The sequence below is a fragment of the Seriola dumerili genome, unplaced genomic scaffold, assembly GCF_002260705.1.
Source record: "Seriola dumerili isolate Sdu_G_001 unplaced genomic scaffold, Sdu_1.0 BDQW01000388.1, whole genome shotgun sequence".
Taxonomy (NCBI): Eukaryota; Metazoa; Chordata; class Actinopteri; order Carangiformes; family Carangidae; genus Seriola; species Seriola dumerili.
In genome coordinates this window covers 1,415,570-1,436,390 of record NW_019174643.1, presented here as the reverse complement: position 1 = coordinate 1,436,390, position 20,821 = coordinate 1,415,570, and the positions used below count along the sequence as shown (strand labels likewise).

The window sequence follows — 20,821 nt, the reverse complement described above, 5'->3', positions numbered from 1 at the left end:
GTATTATTTTATATATTAGGACAGTCGGTAAGGTTAATCAAAAATACCCTTTTAATAGGCGCCACATGTGTGATGTTTGGTAACCTTCGTTGATGAGGTGATGAGATGAGGAGACGGCTGATTCAATTCATTCAACAACGCGTGATCAGTTTTGTTTACTTCCGTGTCCCCTACGTATACGTGCCTACTAACGTAGCGTCACGTGGCGGGAACCTCCAAAAGACTGAATGATCCCAGAGGAGCCTGGTGTTCTGGAGCGTTTATGTATATATATACATATATATATATGCTTAATATGTTCCATATTTTTTATTCTTTAAAGTAGCCACCATTCAGCCTACCTTTACCAATATTATGCAGCTTTGCTCAATTAATAGGTGTGCCTTGTCAAAAGTTAATTAATGGATTAATTAATTAATGGAGACCAGCAATCCTGTCTTGGTGGTTTTGGTATACAGGAAATATCCCTATAGTGAACTGTAGGTCTACTAATCCATGTTATGTCAAAGATACAAACTCCAAGTTTATGTCATGCTCCAGAATTGTTTCTCCTGACTCTCAGCTGGACTCTCTCTGAACCGTCCACATGCTGTTAACGAGCTCACGCTGCCTCACCGCGCTGCCTCACCGCGCTGCCTCACCGCGCTGCCTTCACCGCCGCTGCCTCACCGCGCTCGCTCACCGCCTCACCGCGCGCGCCTGCTCACCGCGCTCGCCTCACCGCGCTGCCTCACGCCGCTGCCTCACGCGCTGCCTCACCGCGCTCGCTCACCGCGCTGCCTCACCCGCGCTGCCTCACCGCGCTGCCCTGTTGACTGATGCTACACAGCAACTAGTGTTTGTTTGTCTCTTCCTGACCACATTTCAGTGGTTAAAGCAGATATGCAGGTACAAAGCAACCTCCATCTTACATCTCATTTCCTCTCAACGAAACCACTGTTCTCTACAGAAAGGTACAGCTTCTTTCTAACAATGTCCTTAACCTTATTTATAAAATCACTACCATCAATCACTCACATCATTAAATAAACTCTCTCTGAATAATTTAACACAAAAATAAAAGCCCAGAATCTTTCTGAACAAAATCAAAAAAGCAGTTTCAAGTTGTTCCCTCACACACAACACAACACAACACACACATATTAATGTTCTTTACATTTACATTCTGGTTGCTTTTCCTCCTGATCTTTTATAGTTTTATCTATGACTCATTTTTACTGTCTGTGTAGAGGAAGCTGCTGCCAGTCTCAGTCTCAGAGGAAGGATGAGGCTTTCACTTCAGCTGGTCAAAGCGCAGATTTCCTATCACTGACGTGTCATGATGTACGAAGCATCTCTTCTGCTCTGTAAGTCGACTCTTTGTCTCCGTGTCTGGGCTTTTTATTCACCGACAACGAATTCAACTTATTTGCAGTTTGGTTTTTACATCAGCGTCGTGTCTGTGGGTCAGAGTCAGAGTCAGAATCTGGTTTTATTGCCAAGTAGGTTTTTACATCATACAAGGAAGTTGCCTCGGTGTTTTGGTGCGTAACAATAAACATAGTAGGAAGAAAAGAAATGTAATTACAGGAACATTCCCCACACACCTACAGCACCGTTAGTTTTACACGAGTGAAGGAAGATGAGAGAGAGAACGGTTCTCACTCTGCTTCAGGAAGCAGCACCCAGACCTCCATCACACTAACAGCTTTTCTCTGTCGTCTCTCTGCAGCTCTGAGCTCGCTGCTGAGCTGCACGGCACAACAAGGTGAGGAAACAACTTCTACCACACGATGAGAACAAGTTCTGAGACGATGAAATCCAGCTCTCATTTGATCCATGCAATTTACTAAGAAGAGAAGTTCTGTTGGCAGCTGAGATTTGAGTGTATTGATCTCTTGATCGACTGAATGGTCTGGGCCCTAAATATATTTCAGAAATGTTCAGCCATGATGCTGCAGCATGAGACCAAATCTGCACAAACCATAACTAAATCATCTGGATTTTAATCTTGCCTCTTTAATAATCTGTGTTTATTCTGTTTTCTTGTGGTGCTTTTTACTTTTTATGCTTCTTTGATTCCTGTTAAGCACGTTGATGATAACCTGCTGTACAAATAAATTACATCCTGGCAGCCTCTCTGACTGCGAGTCCCAGCAGCTCTCAGTTCTTTAAAGGCGACTCCGTCTCTCTGAGCTGTGGCGAGGACGACGGCTCTGCTGGATGGAGGCTGACGAGGAACACGACCAAACGACAGAGGACTCAGTGTGGACTCGACTGGGGAAGATCAACTGGTTCCTCTTGTAAAATCAGTCTGATCGCCACATGGGACAGTGGAGTTTACTGGTGTGAGTCCAGAGAGGGAGCAACCAGTAACAGCATCAGCATCACTGTCACTGGTAAGATCAGACTGTGGAGTCAGTGTTGATGAAGCTGTGTGTAAATGGATGAAATGCTGTAGTTTGTCTGTGTGTTGAGGTGGAGCAGTGATCCTGCAGAGTCCTGTCCTCCCTGTGATGGAGGGACATGATGTCACTCTGCACTGTAAAACAAAGACCCCTCCCTCCAACCTCCCAGCTGCTTTCTATAAAGATGGCTCCCTCATCAAAGAGACTACAGGTCACATGACCATCCACCATGTTGACAAGTCTGATGAAGGCCTCTACAGCTGTAACATCACAGGTCATGGAGAGTCTCCACCCAGCTGGATCACTGTCACAGGTCAGGAGCTTCACTTTGGTTTCCCCACTTATTTATTCACAAATTCACCTGACCAGGTGAGATTCTCTCTACAGGAAAACCTGTAACCTCAGCTACTCCACTGACTCCTCCCACCTCTGCACTGGCTCCTCCCACCCCAGCCCTGTCCTCTGCCTCAGCCCCGCCCCCTTCCTCAGTCCCCCTCCAGGTTGTATTCAGACTGCTCTACCACCTGGTGATGTTCTGTCCATACTTCATCTCCACTGTCATTATGGTGTCTTTATATCGACAGAGACCCACAGGTATCAATCAATCAATCACCAGTTACGGTTCTGTAGTGTTGATTGTCTTTGCCTGATAATACTGTATCTAAATCTGATGATTCATTCTTCTGATAGGACAACACCCACGTGTCTCCATGGCAACAGCACCACCCACCCAGGCTGAGCAGAGATTGGCTGAAGACCGTGATGACATTGTGACGGTCACCACTGAGCATCACTTCTGAGCTGAACAGAGTTTAGTGGCATCAACACATTTATAATATAAAATCATTTCTTTCAGTCACAATATTTTAAATAAAGTTTTGTGCTTGAGACTTTCCTCCTCACGTCCCTGCTGTTTTCTACACATGGAAGTTTTTGGTTGACTGCGGTTTGGTTGTGGTCAACGGAGTGAAACATCCACTGCCAAAATTTATATTTTCGTCACTCAAGCCTGCAAATGAGTAAAAAGCACATTGACCAGCGGTGTGAGGGGCGTGGCCTTTCCAACATGTAATCTTAAATCCTTAATTACAGCTAAGCTAATTGTAGCTAAGACAAATAATAACAAACCCGAGCAAAAAGTATAAATACTATGAAGCTCTAGAGAAAGAGAAACCTCCTCCCTCCCTGTCAGAGCCCATTATTACCCACATTCTCATAAAACTAATGTTTTTGTTGTCCTCATGTTTATTTTTTAAACAATAAATATTACTTTAGTAAATGTTATTATTCACATTCCACCACTGATTTTAGAAGATGATATTTGGTGCCGACACACAGAGGACTCGAGTGAAGAAACGTCGAGAGGTTGCAGGATTCATCACTTAAGCACCAAGGACAGCTCCTGTTATTTCAGCTCCATGAGCTACACACACACACACACACACACACACACACACACACACACACACACACACCTCTTACAACATGCACGTGTCATGGATAGGAGAGGAAACCATGACAGGGTTTCTGCAGATCTACCAACTTTAATTTCAGACTTCTTAAAACCTTTTTCTGAGAAATGAATTCAGCTCTTTCAAGGACGTTAAGAGCTGCAGATAAATCTGACGTTCTGTGTTAACAGGGTTTCTCATGTACAGGGACTGACACTGAATTACTGTCTTTGATTAATCCACCTTCTGATGAAACTGACACCTGCCCATTATCAATGAGCTTTATAGCTACTGGGTTTAATAACAATAGTAAAAATGCATAACTTACAAGAGTTTTGTAAATTAATTTAGAGACGTTTTAATATTACTTCAGGCTTCTACACAGTATTTCTAAGTGTTCCTGAACACACCACACACTGTTAAGACATGACGAATGAAGAGACGAACAGTTCTGGGATCAGATATAATCAGTTTATTATCAGTTGCTGTAAATGCATGAGTGTTAAAATACGCTGCTTAATGTTCCACAATGTCGCTGGCTTGTGAATTCAGCCCAGTATGTTCAGGCTGACGGACACAGAATGCAATGCACTTTTTATTTTCAACGTTTCACAACATTGCTGGCTATTGAACGCAGCCCGGTACATAAAGGCTGATGGGGTTTTTTCTCTCTCTCTCTGCTTCTTATGATTTTTAACATAACTGCTGTTTGGACGTCGGCTCAGTCGTCCAGGAAGAAATAGTTTCCACTCTTCTTCTGTTCGGTGTCCTGGAGGAAACAAAGGTCAAAGGTCAGTGTGTACAGAAACACATCATCTACTCTGCTGCTCGTGCTTGATCAACAGTGTACTCTGATCTCCTGTGGCTGTGTTCGGTGTCTGATAATCACCATTTTATCTATTTATTGCTGCTTTACCTGCTGTATTGTTCTATTTTGTTGCTGTTTGTGACGTTTTGTTTTTCTTCTAATTTTAAACCCTTTAAATCCTGATTACTGTGTTGTTGTAGTTCCCACACGTCACCAGCAGAGGTCAGCGAAGGTTCACACACTAAACCATTTCAACTGATGGTCAGAGCTGCAGCACGAGCTGGACACATCAACCTAAACCGGCTGGAGCTGCAGATTGATGCGATTGATTAAACTCGTAATGATGCAAGTTTCAAGCGTCTGTTAATATATTTTCATATTTCACAGCAGCCGACAGAAAAACACTGAACAAATAAATGTTCATGATTTTAATGTTTGAATTTATGTCCTGCTCTATTCTGTTTTGTTTTTCATGTAAAGTTTCAGTATCTGGAAAAAATTAACATTATTATTATTATTATATTATTAGCATCAGATTTCTACAACACAGGACGGTAGTTTTGATGTTAAGTATGTGATTTGTAGTTAATACAGACCTTTAATCCCTCAACTGAAGTGATGCTTGTATCTTTAAAATCTGTCTCATATACATTATATATGATGTTATAATTCACAGGTGTGAATACCTTGATGGAGTTGAGCTTGTTGATACGTGGCCTGAAGTTGTTCGGGTCTCTCCTGAATGTGATTTCCAGCAGCGACAGGAAGCGGTTCATTCCCGCCAACAGACTCTGAGGCCTGAAGAAGAAGAAGAAGAAATTCAGTTTCTCTTCAGGAAGTGTTTGGTTCATGTTGTGAGTATTTAACAAAATAAAAGTCTCTCTCTGTCTTACGTGTTAGCTGCAGTCTTCTTGGAGGGAATACCGTCGAACACGATGACTCTGTCGGCCAGGTAGGTCGCCATGATGAAGTCGTGCTCCACCACGAACGCCGTCTTCTTGGCGTGGAGGATGTACCTGCGGACGGACACGAGTCAGACAGTGAGGGTGTGAAGGAAAGTGAGGGAGGGAACTGAGTGGCGAAGAGGAGCCGCGTCTGACCTCTTGATGACCCTGGCGGCCATCAACCTCTGCTCGGAGTCCAGGTAAGCCGAGGGCTCGTCGATCAGATAAACATCAGCTGGTTTCCCCAAACACAGAGTGAGGGCGACTCTCTGCAGCTCGCCACCAGACAGGTTCTGCACCTGAGGGGGGAGGAGGGGGAGGAGGGGGAGTTACACTCACTGAGAGCAGCAGAGCGATGTCACATGACTCATGGAGGACGTTTTGACTTTGTAAAGAAAGGAGTAAAAATATGAGACTTTCAAAATAAAAGCCTGGTTCTCTCTGCCCCCTCCAAATGGACTCATGAACGAACACAGTTGCTAGGTAACCAGAGTCGTACTGACCGACACTCTTAATGAGGGCAACAGTATTCGTTAAAACAATGATGGCGTGCGTCTCTTACATCCTGGTCGATGATGCTCTCGATCTGCAGCGGCTTCATGACGTCGGTGATGAACTGAGGGTGAGTGTAGGCGTCTCTGATCTTCTCGTGCAGCAGCGCTCTGACGCTGCCCTGCAGACACACACACACACACACACTCTTCACATTCAACGCGTCTCAACTTTATTGTTCTGTTCACAGAGACAGAGGCTGAATCTCTGCAACCAGGTGAAACTAAAGCATCAGCTTGGATTTAATGGAGCTGCATCATTTTATAGAACAAGATTCACACAAAGTTTTTAAACTGTAAACAGCAGAATCATCCTTTAATTCCACGGCGTGTTTTAATAACTAGTGCTGATGAAGAAACTGGACGAACCTTAAACTTGGGGCTGATGGTTTGAGGCTTGTAGCTGACGTTCAGGATGGGAACCTCCCCTCCCCCGTCAGGTTTGAGTCCTCCAGCCAGCATCCTGATGAAGGTGGTCTTCCCTGTGCCTGCGGACCCAAACATTCAGAGGCTGATGTCAAACACGGACGTTAAAACTCCGAGTGTGGAAACGTCCAGACACGAACTCAGCGTACCGTTCTCTCCCAGCATCACCATGATCTCAGAGTCGGTAAATTCTCCTCCTCTGATCTCCAGCGTGAACTCGCCCATCGTCTTCCCCATCTCTGGATACTGAACAACAACAACAACAACAACAACAGGTCAGACATCTGTTCCAGCTGCCGGGTCAGTCGCTCCGAGAGAAGAGAAACAAAGACCCGGGAGAAGACGACGAGGAGGAGGGAGGTAATAAAGGAAGGAAGGAATTAGGAAGTGAAGTAAGGAGAAAGGAAACAAGGTAGGAGTGAAAGAAGAGGGAGAGCAGAAAATAAAGTGATAGTTTTAAAATGAGGAAACCAGAACCGACCTGGTAGTGCCTGAGTCTCTTCACCTCCTCCTCGTTGGCCGTCTCAGCCACTTTGAAGACCAATGAGGTCTCGCGAAACCTGAGATTCTCCGTGGGAACGTAACCGTCCAGGAAGATGTTGATACCTGGAGGACGAAGATAAAGATATTTTATAGACAGAGTTATGAATCCATTGAGTAAATAATCAAAGACTTTTCATATTTGATTACAAAAATGAAAGTGAACGTTGACACAGTAAGATTCACTAACGCTGATAATCCTCCTCTGAACCGCAAGAACCACGAGTCACAGAGAAGAGTCTTTAACAAGAAATGTACCTCCTCATTTTCTCTGCTGCTTCTTTTCTTTTACTGGCTGTGAACTCTTGAACTTTGTGTCTCATATTTGTTGCTTGTTGTTGTGTGTGTGTGTGTGTGTGTTTTACCCTCTCGGACGCTGAAGGGCATGGTGACCACCCCATAGGCGCTGGGGACTCCGTACAGACAGCAGATGAAGTCAGACAGGTAGTCCAGCACACTCAGGTCGTGCTCCACCACAATGATATACCTGCAACACACACACACACACACACACACACACACCCACACACACACACACACACACACACCCACACACACACACACACACACACACCCACACACACACACACACACACACACACACAGAGTTAAAGAATAATCTTGAAGATATAAATGTCAGATTCTCCCTTCAGATGAAGAGTGTGTACCTGTCCGGGGTGATGAGCGAGCGGATGGTGATGGCAGCCTTCAGCCTCTGTTTAACATCCAGGTAACTGGACGGTTCGTCAAACATAAAACTGCAGCAGAGAAACAGCAGAAACAGCGTCAGTCTGTTTTCAGGTCAAAGTGGAAACAATGATGATGGAGCTGCGTCGGTCGTTTCCTCACATGTCGGCCCTCTGGATGCAGACGACGGCGCAGGCGAACCTCTGCAGCTCTCCTCCGGACAAATCCTCCACGTTCCTCTCCCGCAGGTGACTCAGATCTGCCCGGCAACAACGCAAAAAAGAACCAATCACATTTATGATGAAGTCAGTTTGGAACAAACCTCCATTTAAATGATAAATTAGCAAATTCCAGACACAGCTGCTTGTGTTTTGACAAACGTTTGGGTTGTTTTTCAGTGAATTTTTCAACCATTTTTATTTGATAAATCACTGAAATGATTAATTAAATATCCACATTAATTGTTATTTGATGTTTTAATGCGTGTGAGTTTTACCTAGCTGGTCACAGACGATGTCCTGTGTGTCTGTGTCATCTTTCCTGCTCAGGATGGCCCCTACTGACCCCTGGAGGCAGAGGTGAAGAGTTACAACCAACCCTCCTTCACTGCCGCAGCACCACTGATTAAACTCCTTCCTGCTCAAACTCGTTTACCTTCACGGTCTTCGGGATCTGGTCGACGTACTGCGGCTTGACGATGGCCCGCAGGTCGTCCTCCAGGATTTTGGTGAAGTAGTTCTGCAGCTCAGATCCTCGGAAGTAGGTCAAAATCTCCTGCCAGTCTGGAGGATTCTGGGACAGAAAAACACACATTCATATATAACATATAAAACATCAAACATATCAAGCAGCATTTACAGCAGTGCAGGACTGATGCCTTTTATTTCTGTCAAACACAAACATGATCAGCAACAAAACCTTCGTAGTAATTAGGTTTCTAACTGTAATTATCGTGTAAGGCTGTTTTATTTTGAAGTTACCACACCAGGAAGTGGAGGTTTATATTTACTCAAATAAAAAAACAAAAACACATTTGGCACCAAGTGTTTATTGTTGATATAAACCTGGAGTTTTTCTGAGGGGAAAAAAGAGACGCCTGAGCCTGTATCTGATGTTTGGTCTGAGCAGCTACACCCACATTTATCTCCTCAGCGCAGCAACAACCACATTCAACCTATAACACAGGCCTGCACGAGTAAATCCACAGCACCTGACAGTAACATGACTGTGTGTGTGTGTGAGTGTGTGATGTGTGAACACTCACATCGTACTTCCCCAGGTTGGGTTTCTGTTTTCCAGCCAGGATCTTCAGCGCCGTGGACTTCCCGATACCGTTGGTCCCCACCAGCCCCAGCACCTCACCGGGCCTCGGTATGGGCAGCCTACACACACACACACACACACACACACACACACACACACATTACAACCAGCTGATTAACAGCATCAATAACTCACAGACTCAGATTTCAACAACTTACTACTGAACTATCACATCTCATGTTAAACCTAACTTTAATAACGTGTGCTCTCAGAATAATATAACAAATCACTAAATCAGTTGCATATCCAGGCGGAGTCAACGCCAGCGTACCGGTGCAGTTTGAAGGAGTTGGCGCAGTATCTGTGTGTGGTTTCCTTCTCCAGGTTGCTGGGCAGGTTGACGATCGACAACGCTCCGAAAGGACATTTCTACAACAACAACAAAACCCCGTCAGAACAACCAGACTGAGACCGGCCCCTCAGAAGTTAGCACTAACTGCATCTGGACAGACATCCTGGTCAGATTCCTTATTTTTCAGGGACCAATCCTGTTCTACATGATGATTTTCTAGGATTCGTGACTGTTAAACAAGCTGAAAGTGTAATAACACAAATGACTTATACTTTCCTAAAGAGAAACATAAGAGAGGAGCAGATATTTTCAGACCGGTTCACTTGATATTCAGAGGTCGCCCTGCAGGTGTTCTTACCTTGATGCAGATACCACAGCCTATACACAGAGACTCTGAGATCCACGCAATCTTACTCTGTGGAGTCACCTCGATACACAGCTTACCTGCAAACACAATTGAACACAGATTCTTATTTAGCGACCATTGTTTATGTTTTCCGTGTTGAAGCTCATTCTGCTTTTGAATTGTTGAGCTTGTTTGTGGACATGAGCACCGACTAAACGATCACTCACCCATACGGACCACAGGGCAGCTCTTCTTGCACTCCTGACGGCATTTCTTAGGTTTGCATTTGTCATGGTTGACGATGGCGATCCTGGTGTTTTTATCCGCCATGATGGAGGGCTGGAATGACGGACGCTAGCACCTGCGGAGCTGAGAGACGTGGACAAATGAAGATTTACTTTTGGGGGAGGTGGCGTTAACTCTTGAGAAAAGGTGAGGAAGAAAAAGGAGGGACAGAATCAGAGATATGGAGTTGTACATTTATCCGTATGCACAGCTAATGGTGATATTTAGGTCCCAAATACAGCAGACAATGTCTAAATGTAGGGGACATTGGTCAGGCTCGAACCTATGTCCACAAACACAATATTAACTCTGCTGAAGCAACACATTCAATTCTGAACAAACAAGCACAGCCTTTAACTCTTAACAATGGGCTGCCACAGATCCACTACCACAGCCTGAAACCCCCCTACCTGCTTCTGATGTAACTAAATATAATGCTTCCTGGCTTTACAGCAGATCCTGGTTTTAATGAGGTTTTATTTCAGGCCTCAATGAGATGAATTACAGCAAATGTAGCAGCTAGAAAACCAGTCCAGTTGCCGCTTCGCAGTCTTCAGCGGGGAGCATGAGTCACACCGGGCTGTCCTTCTACCGTTACCTCACATCTGAACGTACATGCCTGGTGCTACGTAATTTAAGGCCTTTAAGTATTCAGTGCTTTCCTGCTGTTCAATGCGGCCTCCCATTCAAAACATTAAAGAGAAACATACGTGAATAAAAATGGAGATTGTAACTTCGGTTTGTCTGTAATTCTCTCAACATCAAATTAACGAAACGTGGCGAAAAGCACCAAAAGTTGGATTTGTCCCCAAGTAACCCGCTGATGTGTGAGTCATTCATATGTCTAATTCATTTAAAGAGCCTAGCGATCGACAAAAACCTATATTTGTGTACTTTAATGTTTTCAGCTTTGTCACGGCGAAAGAAAACGTCAATTTCGCAAATAACTGAGGGAAATTTGGAGCACCATTCAAAGAAAACGCAGTCTTCTCGGGGCCCTTCTGCCTGTAACACCTGCTGTGTTTAAAAAAAAAACAAAACTACGCTGTCAAACGATCAACCAACTTTATTTATGTACTCAGATGGGTTTATCAGTCGTTTTCAAATCTTCACTGGACCTTGAATGCACCGTTAAGTACGAGCTTCAGAGGCTGCTAACAGTGAGCTAAAGGTTAGCTTCACGTTAACCGACATTATCAGTGGAGGCCCCGCACTTGACAGCTGCTGTGAATCGGAACATCGCTCGTTTCTATGGCAATACCTGCCCCAAAAAAGCGACAATATCCGGAGCGACAAGTCAAAAACTCACCCTCCTCGGCTCCCGTTCCCCGGCTTAGAAGAAAATAAACGAGAAACGACGTTTAGAGACAAATAATCGGGTGTGAAACTTCTTTTTTCCAGCAACGTGTTCGTCTCCTGGAAGCCGGCTGTAAAGATGGCGGGAGAGACGCACAAATCGTGCGACGGCACTGGTGACGTCGTAAAGACGCGACCTAGACTCACCAAAGTGGGAGATTCGAAGTGGCTAGCGAAACAAAACGGGTTTGAAATCGAATTGTGTCGAACCCACTCACGTCCCATGTATTTACACGAGACCCTGGAGACTTTTACCAACCTTTATTGTAAGTTTAAGTCACATTTTTTTATCGTTAACTACGTTTTAGTGGCTTTGAGGCAGTCTACAGTGGAGATATATTAGCTCTTAGCAGCTAGCTAGAGCTGCAAACCAGCCGTTAAAAGTTTGTGTGATTTTTATTTGCGGTGCATGCGTTTGAGAAAAATACTATCCAAGCATTGTGGCCTACCTTTAAAATCAATTATATTAATCATTCTGTTTAATATTATCACGAGTTTCCCTCTCAACTATATCGAGCAAAACCATGATGGTATTAACCATAAATTACGGCGTTTAACGCAGCTGTTAGCTAAACAAGATGCTAATACCGTCGCCTAACGAATGGTCAGTTACCATTAACTCTTAAATCGGTTTCTGCCGTTAATTCATTGTCAAATTCATCGTTCAATGTACAAGAAAACGTCAATATGTAGGAAATCTGAAGCGTGTTTGGCGTTACGTTACTGAAAATCGTACGAAACGCGTCTTAGACCAACTTGCGTTTTCTGAATTTGTGTTTTTGTCTTTCTCCGTGGTTAGAGGATGGCCACCCCGAGCAAGACACCACCCGGTGCCGACCCAAAGCAGCTGGAACGGACGGGGACGGTCCGGGAGATCGGGTCTCAGGCGGTGTGGTCCCTCTCCTCCTGTAAACCAGGTCGGTACCCAAATCCAGTACACAGTCGGCTGTTTTCATGCTGAGTGACCGATTTAGACTGGTGTCATTTGGCCTCTCACTGTCCACCCATGTTCAGGTTTTGGAGTCGATCAGCTGAGGGATGACAACCTCGAGACTTACTGGCAGTCAGATGGATCCCAACCTCACCTGGTCAACATACAGTTCAGGTAACATGGGTCATGTTCTCTCAGTACAAGGATTTCTGAAATTAGCTAAGAAATGTCTTTACATAACAAAAAAACAATAACAGACTGAGTTATCAAAGAGATGTTATTGTCAAGGTGTAATGTTGTAATAATGTGTATTTGCTTCTTTTATCTGTCTTCTTTTGTGTATTTCTGCTTGTGAATCATCTGTATGTTGGTGTCTGTGTTTATCATCCCTGATTGTTTTTATTTGTTTTGATCAGGAGGAGGACAACCGTGAAAATGCTGTGTATTTATGCTGATTATAAATCTGATGAGAGCTACACACCCAGTAAGATCTCTGTCAGAGTGGGCAACAACTTCCACAACCTGCAAGAAATCAGGGTAATGACAAGAGTATTAATTTCTTGCCCTGAAGTTCATTACATCTTTAAATACCCAGTTAAATGATCTTCATTGTTCTCACATTTCTCTTCTTCCTCCCTGTAGCAGCTGGAGATGGTGGAGCCCAGTGGCTGGATTCACATTTCTCTGATGAACCAGGTAAGAAACTCATGTCTTTGTTTAATTTTACTAGAATAAAAAAATCTGGTGATACCCAGCCCTGTTCTTCTTGTGATAATGTGTGAATAAAAGCATCAGCAGTGACTTCACTCTGGGTTTTGTGTGTCTCAGCGGACAAACGAGCCGATCAGCACCTTCATGATCCAGATCGCCGTCTTGGCCAACCACCAGAACGGCAGAGACACTCACATGCGGCAGATTAAAGTCTACACGCCAGTGGAGGAGAGCTCTATCGGCAAGTTCCCGCGGTGCACCACGGTCGACTTCATGATGTACCGCACGATCAGGTGATCTGGACTGACAGGTGACCACCTGACCTGACCCTCTGTGCCCCCTGGGAAAGTTTGGGAATCACACAAAATGACACAGACTGATTATCTGGAGCTGCTGCTGTGTTTCTGACGTGATGCAGATTGATTGATTCTATTCTGAATCCAGAATCGATCGGTCTTACATTGGTTATGATTAAGGTTTTGTCAAATGTGGCTTCTTAAAAGTGCAGTACTGAGATTTTAAATTCAAGCTACCTATATTTAATATATTTAAATTTGACTTTAACAAGAGTTCAGTGTTTTTCCTTACATGATCAAATCCCTCCATCACATGATGTACTGTCTTTTTTTACACTTCTATATTTGTATGAATTAAAAAAACAGGTATATAACGTGTTACTTCATGGATTAATTGCCAATAGAAAGAACATCAGATTTGGTTAAACAGCCACACAGAGGACTTTGATTTGTTTGTGAGAGAACTTTAATGTCTCATGATGGTTTAAAAGCTGATTCAGAGACTTTTCCATCATGAAAATAAGAAAATTCTGGAATAAACACTGATTATTTTTGGGTGTTTTTAGCATTAAAATGGTCAAATTTAAAGATATTAAATATGGCACATCAACCCAGCAGTGACAGTTTATATGTTGTGATGTCTGAAGAGTTCAGCTCCTTAAAGAAATGTGGCAGCACTTTGGGAGAAAAACTAACTCCTACTTTAATAATCTGGCTGGCTGTATGAAAGTAAAGCACATTATCAGTTATTGATCAACTTGATTCTGTTCTGATGATTGGGTTTCAATTTGTTAATCTCAGGAAGGAAAGTAGATTTAAAGTTGTTGGTTCTGGAGACGCATGTTTTACTCCAGAACATGCTGAGATAAACCCCGCACCCCCCACTCATTCGTTTACTGTTCAACATTTACTCAAGCAACATGTTTCCCACACAGACCGGATCCAGCTGCATGTGGCCAGTAAAAAACAAACACTTTAGTGTTCATTTTGAGCCAGACTGAGTTCATTACGAAACCAAAACGTTGAATTTTTGGGTCAGTTTACACAGTTTTCTTCCAGTATCAGAAACTCAAACTTCTGTGCCTACAGACCGACTCCTGTTGTGGAATCTGTGACTGAGCGTTGAATTAAATGTGTTTTCAAAGCAAAGTGGCTGCAAGAATGTGACTGTGTTAATTTATAAAACAAAGAACGTTCACAAGAGAAGAAAATTTTAGACACTGGGACATTTGAAATCAGAAAGTTCATCTCTTACTAAACAAAGCGTCACGTCACAGAGCATCTTTTGGAAATGTCAGACTGATACCTGTCATACATGTTTGTTATATATGAAGCCCACATGTCCCATATTTAATATCTTTACATTTGAATGTTCTTCTTGTTATAACGGTAAAAATCTGAGTAGTGATGAGTCATTTAAGTTATCACAATAAAATCAAGGTCCACTGTCTGGCTATTTTTAGCTTCTTACTTCAGAAAAAGAAACAGCTTGGTGATGAAAAATAATTTGTGTTTGCAGCTCTAAACTGAGCAAACTCCATCCAGTGATGAAGACTGTGAGCTGTGGATCCAGAAAAAGCTGGTAAGTGGACCTTGAGTTAAAGGAATTGTTAGATATTTGAGTATATTTGGGCAAATATGAAGCTACAGCCAGTTAGCTTAGCTTAGCATAAGGACTGGTAACAGGGAGTAAATTCGTTGATTAACATGTTATAGCTGCTTTGTTTAATTCGTACAAAAGCTACAGTGTAAAAACAACAAACTGTTTCTGGAACCATTAACTGCAGAATATGAAATGTTGAACTCCTTCAAAGTGAATTGAATTTAATATTTACTGTATTAATGAATCAGACATGAGGATAGTGATGAATGAAAGTCAAGTGCATTTGTCAAATTACTGCAGTTCAGCAGTTGAGCCACTAGAGGGAGCCACATAGACACGGATAGATTTATTTTAATTGACAGATGAATTTATTTTTAATTGATAAATAGATTTATAGATAGATGGATAGATTTATTTTCAATAGATAGATGGAGGTTTCTCAACAGTATCACATGTCACTAAACTGTGTCACCTCATTAAAGATCATCAAAATTAAATGGAGTATTGATAGGTGGTCAGATAGAGAAAGGAGGGTCTCGGTTGCCGTGGTAACTACTTCACTACTTCGGTCGATGAGTGTTGCTCTTATCTGACGCACACTGATCTGCGAGTGTGTGTCAGTAAACACATTTAATCTGGATTACAGTCCACTGCTCGGTGCACTTCAGTTCACAAGATTCAATTTGGCTGCAAACGCGCACACACACACACACACACACACATTTGTCTTTCTATACTTGTGAGGACCGTCATCAACATAATGCAGTCTCTGCCCCCGAGCCTTCAAATGGTCAAGACGTCTTCACAGTGCAGTAATGTCCTCACTACGAGGGTTTAAAACTGACACAGGTTCTCACAAAGATAGAAGCACAAGCCCACACACACACACACACACACACACATAGATAAACATAAGGAAACACACAAACAGATTTACACCAATAGAAAAAGAAGCATTCACCAAAACACTTGGATGCTTGCCAGTGTATTTGCCCTCTCACACACTCACACACACACACACGTTAATGAGCCCCAGCCTGATGTTTTGATGTGGTGTTTTACTGTCTGCTACTTAGGCTGAGAGCTTTTTCCGGACTTTATTAGGCATTTTAATCATCTACACGCTCCACTGCAGCAGCCTGCTCCACCACTGACCGTCACTGCTGCTTGTCTGGTCTGACGCTCATGTTTCTGTGGGGACCAGAGGAGTGGTGTGGACCTGATGGTTACAGACCCCCGGACCAGATCCTCAGTCAATCAAGCAGCGAAAAAACAGACACAAAATGCAGACACGAAAAAGATCAGAAAAGTGACCTAAGACACAAAATAACCACAAATACATGAAACGACAAATACGAATGCAAAATCACTTCTGTATATAGAGACAAAAAGACATAAAATGACTCAAGAGATTTAAAATGACAAATCAGAGACATAATATCCTTAAGAAATACACACAAAACTACCACAAATATGCACAAAACTACCACAAATACACACAAAACTACCAAAAATACGCACAAAACTACCACAAAGAGATGCAAAATTATTCAAAAGAGACGAAGAAATGACAAATCAGAGACACAAAGTCAGATAAATCATGCAAAGCCACAAAAAGACGATAAATTACTAAAAGCGTCACAAAACTATCACAGTTACAATTAGCAGCTGTCTAATGATATTATTTTATATCAGCATATTTAAAGTTGTTTATTTCTATGTCAATTATTACTCTGAATAAATAATGTAAGAGTTATTAATGTGCAGGTTATTGCTACGAAGAATCGGCCTCTTATTCACCTCTGATAACCTACATTTTATTTTTCTAGTCTAGTTGATTGATTATGTATGTTCAGCCTGTAGCTGTGTGTGTGTGTGTGTGTGTGTGTGTTTGTGTTTGTGCGTGAAAAAGTGAAGACCTGTTTCATCTCCTTCCTCGCTTCAAGCTGAAAGCACACACACACACACATCAGAAAGACATAAACACACTTGTAGGGAGAACAGAAAGAGTCGGGGGTGGGGGGGGGGGGGGGGGTGTGTGTGTGGACAAAATAATATGAACACTTGCAGAATCTAATGCAACAGCTCTGCAACACACTCCACTCTGAACACTGATGTTTGTGTTTGACAAAGACTGTGTGGACAGACTCTGTGTGTTGTTGGGTGTTCCTCTTATTGTGTCCACTCCATGTATGAAGAGAGACGTGTGTGTGTGCGTGCGTGCGTGTGTGCGTGTGTGTGTGTGCGTGTGCGTGTGTGTGTGTTTGCTTTTAGTGAGATGAAACCAGCCTGTTGTTCCTCTGCTTTATTTGCTGCTCAGAGCAATTACTTTAATAGCTTACACACACACACTTGTATTGTTATACTTGTGAGGACCTTCACTGACGTTTTCTAGTCCCCAACCTGAACATAAACCAGATTCTAACCTCAAAGCCAAGTCTTAACCATCAAACAGAATAAAATAAATACTAGATAGAAATCATGATAAATGTTTATTTATTCAAAAACGTCAAGATTCGACCCAAAAACCTTAAAAAAATAAATGTTCATATAAAATCTAATATGAATGTGAACCGCTGCCCAGAAAAAATAAAAATACTAAAGTTCATCATGCTTCACTATCCCTGTGTGTGTGTGTGTGTGTGTGTGTGTGTGTGTGTGTGTGTGTGTGTGTGTGTGTGTGTGTGTGTGTGTGTTACATCTGGCCCTGAGGGGACTTACCATTGTGCTGTCAACAAGCTGCAAAGCCTCATGGGTAATGGATGAGAGGTGTTTTTCAGCTGTTTACCTGCGGTTAAACTACACACACACACACACATACACACACACACACATACATACAGAGGTAATGTCAAGGGAAGTTGGGTGAAGCAGTCACTGTACACTGCAGTGTGTGTGTGTGTGTGTTTAGTCCTTGTTCCCTCTTTCCTTTCCTATTTCTTCCCTCACATCCTTTCCTTCCTGTTCTCTCCTTCCATACATTGCCTTCCCTTCTTCCGTTTGCTTTCACCTCTTTCCCTGTACTTTTTCCCTTTCTTTACTTTTTCCTTACATTTTTTTAATTCAGTTCCCTCCATTTCCTTCAGTGTACCCCCCCCCCCCCCCCCCTCCCTCACAGTAAGCTCAGCTCCAGTTTCTGTTTGTTTCATTGACTCAGTTTATTGAACGTGTTCTTTCAGAGTTTAAAGATGTGTTAGATGCAGGCTACACATCGAACTCTACACTCACTTTTTGCTCCTTTTATCGCCTTGAGGTCATAAAAATAGAAAACCCATAAAATCAGACTGTTTCCACTTTGATGCAGCTGCAGGAGGAAAAACAACCCAGATCTGTGTAACACAAACAGACTGCGCTTTAACTGAACATTTATCATTACTTTTATCAATGAGAGAAATACGGAGAAATATAAAATCACCTCCTACACGTCTCCGTTTACTTCTCCTTGATGTTCAGGCCAGTTTTGTTGCGTAATGTTATCGCCACCAACTCCCACGTGCAGAAACACAAAGCTCTGCGCCGACGACGGAGACAGAGGAGACGTGTAGGAAGCTGAAGGTTTAAAGTTCCACTTCTGTCTCAGTTAAAGGAAGATTTTTTTTTATGTAAGAGTTTTATTGTTGTGGATGATTGTGAAGGATTCTTCAGTGGACAGAGACATTTAGCTCCAAAAAGAGAAGTTTAACAACATCTACTAAAATGAATCACCTGAATTTCCCCACTTTACAAAGTTGTCCTGTCTTCTCTCTGTGTCTCTCAGACCCTGAACGTCCCCGGTCGTCCGGTGAAGGACAGTCTGCAGGTTTTTGAGTGGAAAATCATCATCGCCTCTGACGCTTGGTTGCGTTGCCGCCGGCATCGTTACCACAGCAACAACCATCCCATCCATTTTTCTGGGCCAAACAGGCTGGATACACACACAGTGTGACTGCAGTGAGTGTTTTTTTTTTTCCTTTTTAACTTGTGTTTCTCCAGGGAGCTTCACTATGATTTACATTCACTTCCCGCTCTCTGCTGAGCAGCTGCAGCGTTCGCTCGCTGCCTTGCTCAAAGGAAACGTGTCTGGTTGAGGCTGACGGTAGTCTTCTTCCTCTGCACCAGACTTTTAGCACAACTTACAAGGTTCTTTGATTTAAAAAAAACATTTCAGAGACGATTAATTTTATGGGTCTGAAATTTCCCGTGTGCTTCCTTTTGAGAGACCCAAATAAATATTCATTCATTAATAATTTACTAATACAAATGTTATTTTCCACATACGTTTAAAATGCGTCTTTGCTTGAAAACTAATTTCACACTTTGCATGTTCATGTGTGCACTGATGAAAGGATTCCCAATGTTATGAGAGCAATTAAATTAATTACTTAGCAGTTTACTAATTGAACACAGTCTGTATTTCCTCATTCTTTCCAGGACATTATTAGGAAATTACAGACTCGTAAAGTAAAGCGTCACCCTTAATCTTTAAAGTCACAGTCATCACCGGCACTCTAAAGCTTATTCTGATATTTTCATCAATAATTTATTTCTCAAATCTGCATAATAGGGAAAAAGCAGATTAAACATAAATATGAAATAATAATTACTGATTATTTGATGTAATAAAACCACATACATAAGAACAAGTAACAGATGTAACATGAGATAAAATGATGCACTTTGAGTGCAGGAGGTTTTCAGTGCAGAGGTAAAATAACATTAATAAATTAAAAATATAATGCTGGGTGGGAAACGTCTCTATCAATATTCACAGACTTTATAAACTGCATAAACTGTAAAACTTTTAACTGCCAAATTTCACAGAAAAACAATCTGCTGAGCCAACGTCACAGATTTCATGGCATCAAAAAGCTGTTGAGATATTTTCATTTTGACCAAAGTGGTAGTTTAGCATGGCTGTTTGTGACTGTAGCTTTTCCTTCTCTATATATCTGTGTTTAGGATTTAAATTTCAGTCTTAAAAGTTTATCAAGGTGAAACTTCAGAGACAAACAGGGAAAGCTCTGTGTTAAAATCCTGTCTTTAATATCTGCTCCTGCAGAGGGAACGATTAACAGAAAAGTCACGTTCAAAACATTTTAAAACTTCAACGTTAATAATCTGAGTTTGTGAGAATGAACAAGTCAACCACTTTGTTTTTATAAAACTCATCTTTATTGATCCATATTCATCCATCCATCCTGTTCTCCTCTCATTCCACTGTGACAATATTTTCTGTTTTCGTCTTATAAAAAGCTGAATATTTACATCCTCTTTGTATTTACAGTCATTTACATGATTACAGGATCAGGACAGCGCCAGCGCGCCGCAGCCTCACACCTGCAAAGGTCAAGTTTCCCAGAAAGACACCGCCTGAAATACCACTTGTTGCTGGGGGAAATATCGCCCAAATCTCTGCTTATTGGCTGGAGGTGTTGCCTGGCAACGGCAGCTTATCAGATTATTATCTGGTAAGAGTTGTTTTTTAAATTATTTCTTTTTCTTTAATATTTCATGAGCTGATGAAAACATGTGAAGTGACCCTTTAGAGAAGGATTCACACCAACAGGCTCATCTGCTGCTGCGTGAAACTCACAGGTGTCTATGGAAGCAAAGAAGGGACAAAATACATTCTTTATAAACTGTGACATTTTTTAAAAAATTAGCATTACCCTGTGGAAATTTCAAACCACATAAACTGTGTGTGTTTAAATATTTTTAATGCTATAAATTCAGTGTATTTACAAAGTAGTTGCTCATAAGATTCAGTTTCCTCTTTTGCTGCCACAGTTTGCTCCTTTTCTTTTTCATATCTGACTGTAAACTGAATATTATTGTGTCGTGTTTCAGGTGTTTGGACTGTTGAAGATGTGAGGCTCCGGCTGTAGCTGGATTATACAGGTTTGTC

At 42.3% G+C, this 20,821-nt stretch overlaps 3 protein-coding genes and 1 long non-coding RNA gene across 4 annotated transcripts; 3 read left to right on the top strand and 1 right to left on the bottom strand.

The window, feature by feature from the left end:
• Positions 1–562: 562 nt before the first annotated feature.
• Positions 563–2,786, top strand: LOC111233332 (Fc receptor-like B; the record flags this gene model as incomplete). The annotated part of the gene is made up of 5 exons (XM_022761115.1): positions 563–810; positions 950–953; positions 1,712–1,747; positions 2,115–2,378; positions 2,458–2,786. Coding segments are annotated over 5 exons (881 nt in total), but the record flags the coding sequence as incomplete, so codon positions are not given.
• A 1,509-nt stretch (positions 2,787–4,295) lies between these two features.
• Positions 4,296–11,476, bottom strand: abce1 (ATP binding cassette subfamily E member 1). The gene is made up of 18 exons (XM_022761168.1): positions 11,350–11,476; positions 9,983–10,124; positions 9,768–9,853; positions 9,389–9,486; positions 9,059–9,176; positions 8,449–8,586; positions 8,291–8,360; positions 7,957–8,053; positions 7,776–7,865; positions 7,473–7,594; positions 7,049–7,173; positions 6,717–6,813; positions 6,511–6,629; positions 6,153–6,263; positions 5,747–5,889; positions 5,540–5,662; positions 5,333–5,444; positions 4,296–4,607 (listed from the first exon to the last, which is right to left on the bottom strand). The coding sequence occupies exons 2-18, from the start codon at positions 10,083–10,085 to the stop codon at positions 4,560–4,562; spliced, it is 1,800 nt and encodes a 599-aa protein (XP_022616889.1). The 5' UTR covers positions 10,086–10,124; positions 11,350–11,476; the 3' UTR covers positions 4,296–4,559.
• Positions 11,477–11,533: 57 nt separating this feature from the next.
• On the top strand, positions 11,534–14,206 carry anapc10 (anaphase promoting complex subunit 10). Its single transcript, XM_022761131.1, has 6 exons — positions 11,534–11,662; positions 12,196–12,313; positions 12,411–12,501; positions 12,744–12,864; positions 12,970–13,023; positions 13,156–14,206. The coding sequence occupies exons 2-6, from the start codon at positions 12,199–12,201 to the stop codon at positions 13,333–13,335; spliced, it is 561 nt and encodes a 186-aa protein (XP_022616852.1). The 5' UTR covers positions 11,534–11,662; positions 12,196–12,198; the 3' UTR covers positions 13,336–14,206.
• Positions 14,207–14,857: 651 nt separating this feature from the next.
• Positions 14,858–20,291, top strand: LOC111233314. The gene is made up of 3 exons (XR_002665597.1): positions 14,858–14,916; positions 18,695–18,867; positions 20,219–20,291. It is a non-coding gene; the product is annotated as an uncharacterized LOC111233314 (long non-coding RNA).
• Positions 20,292–20,821: the final 530 nt, after the last annotated feature.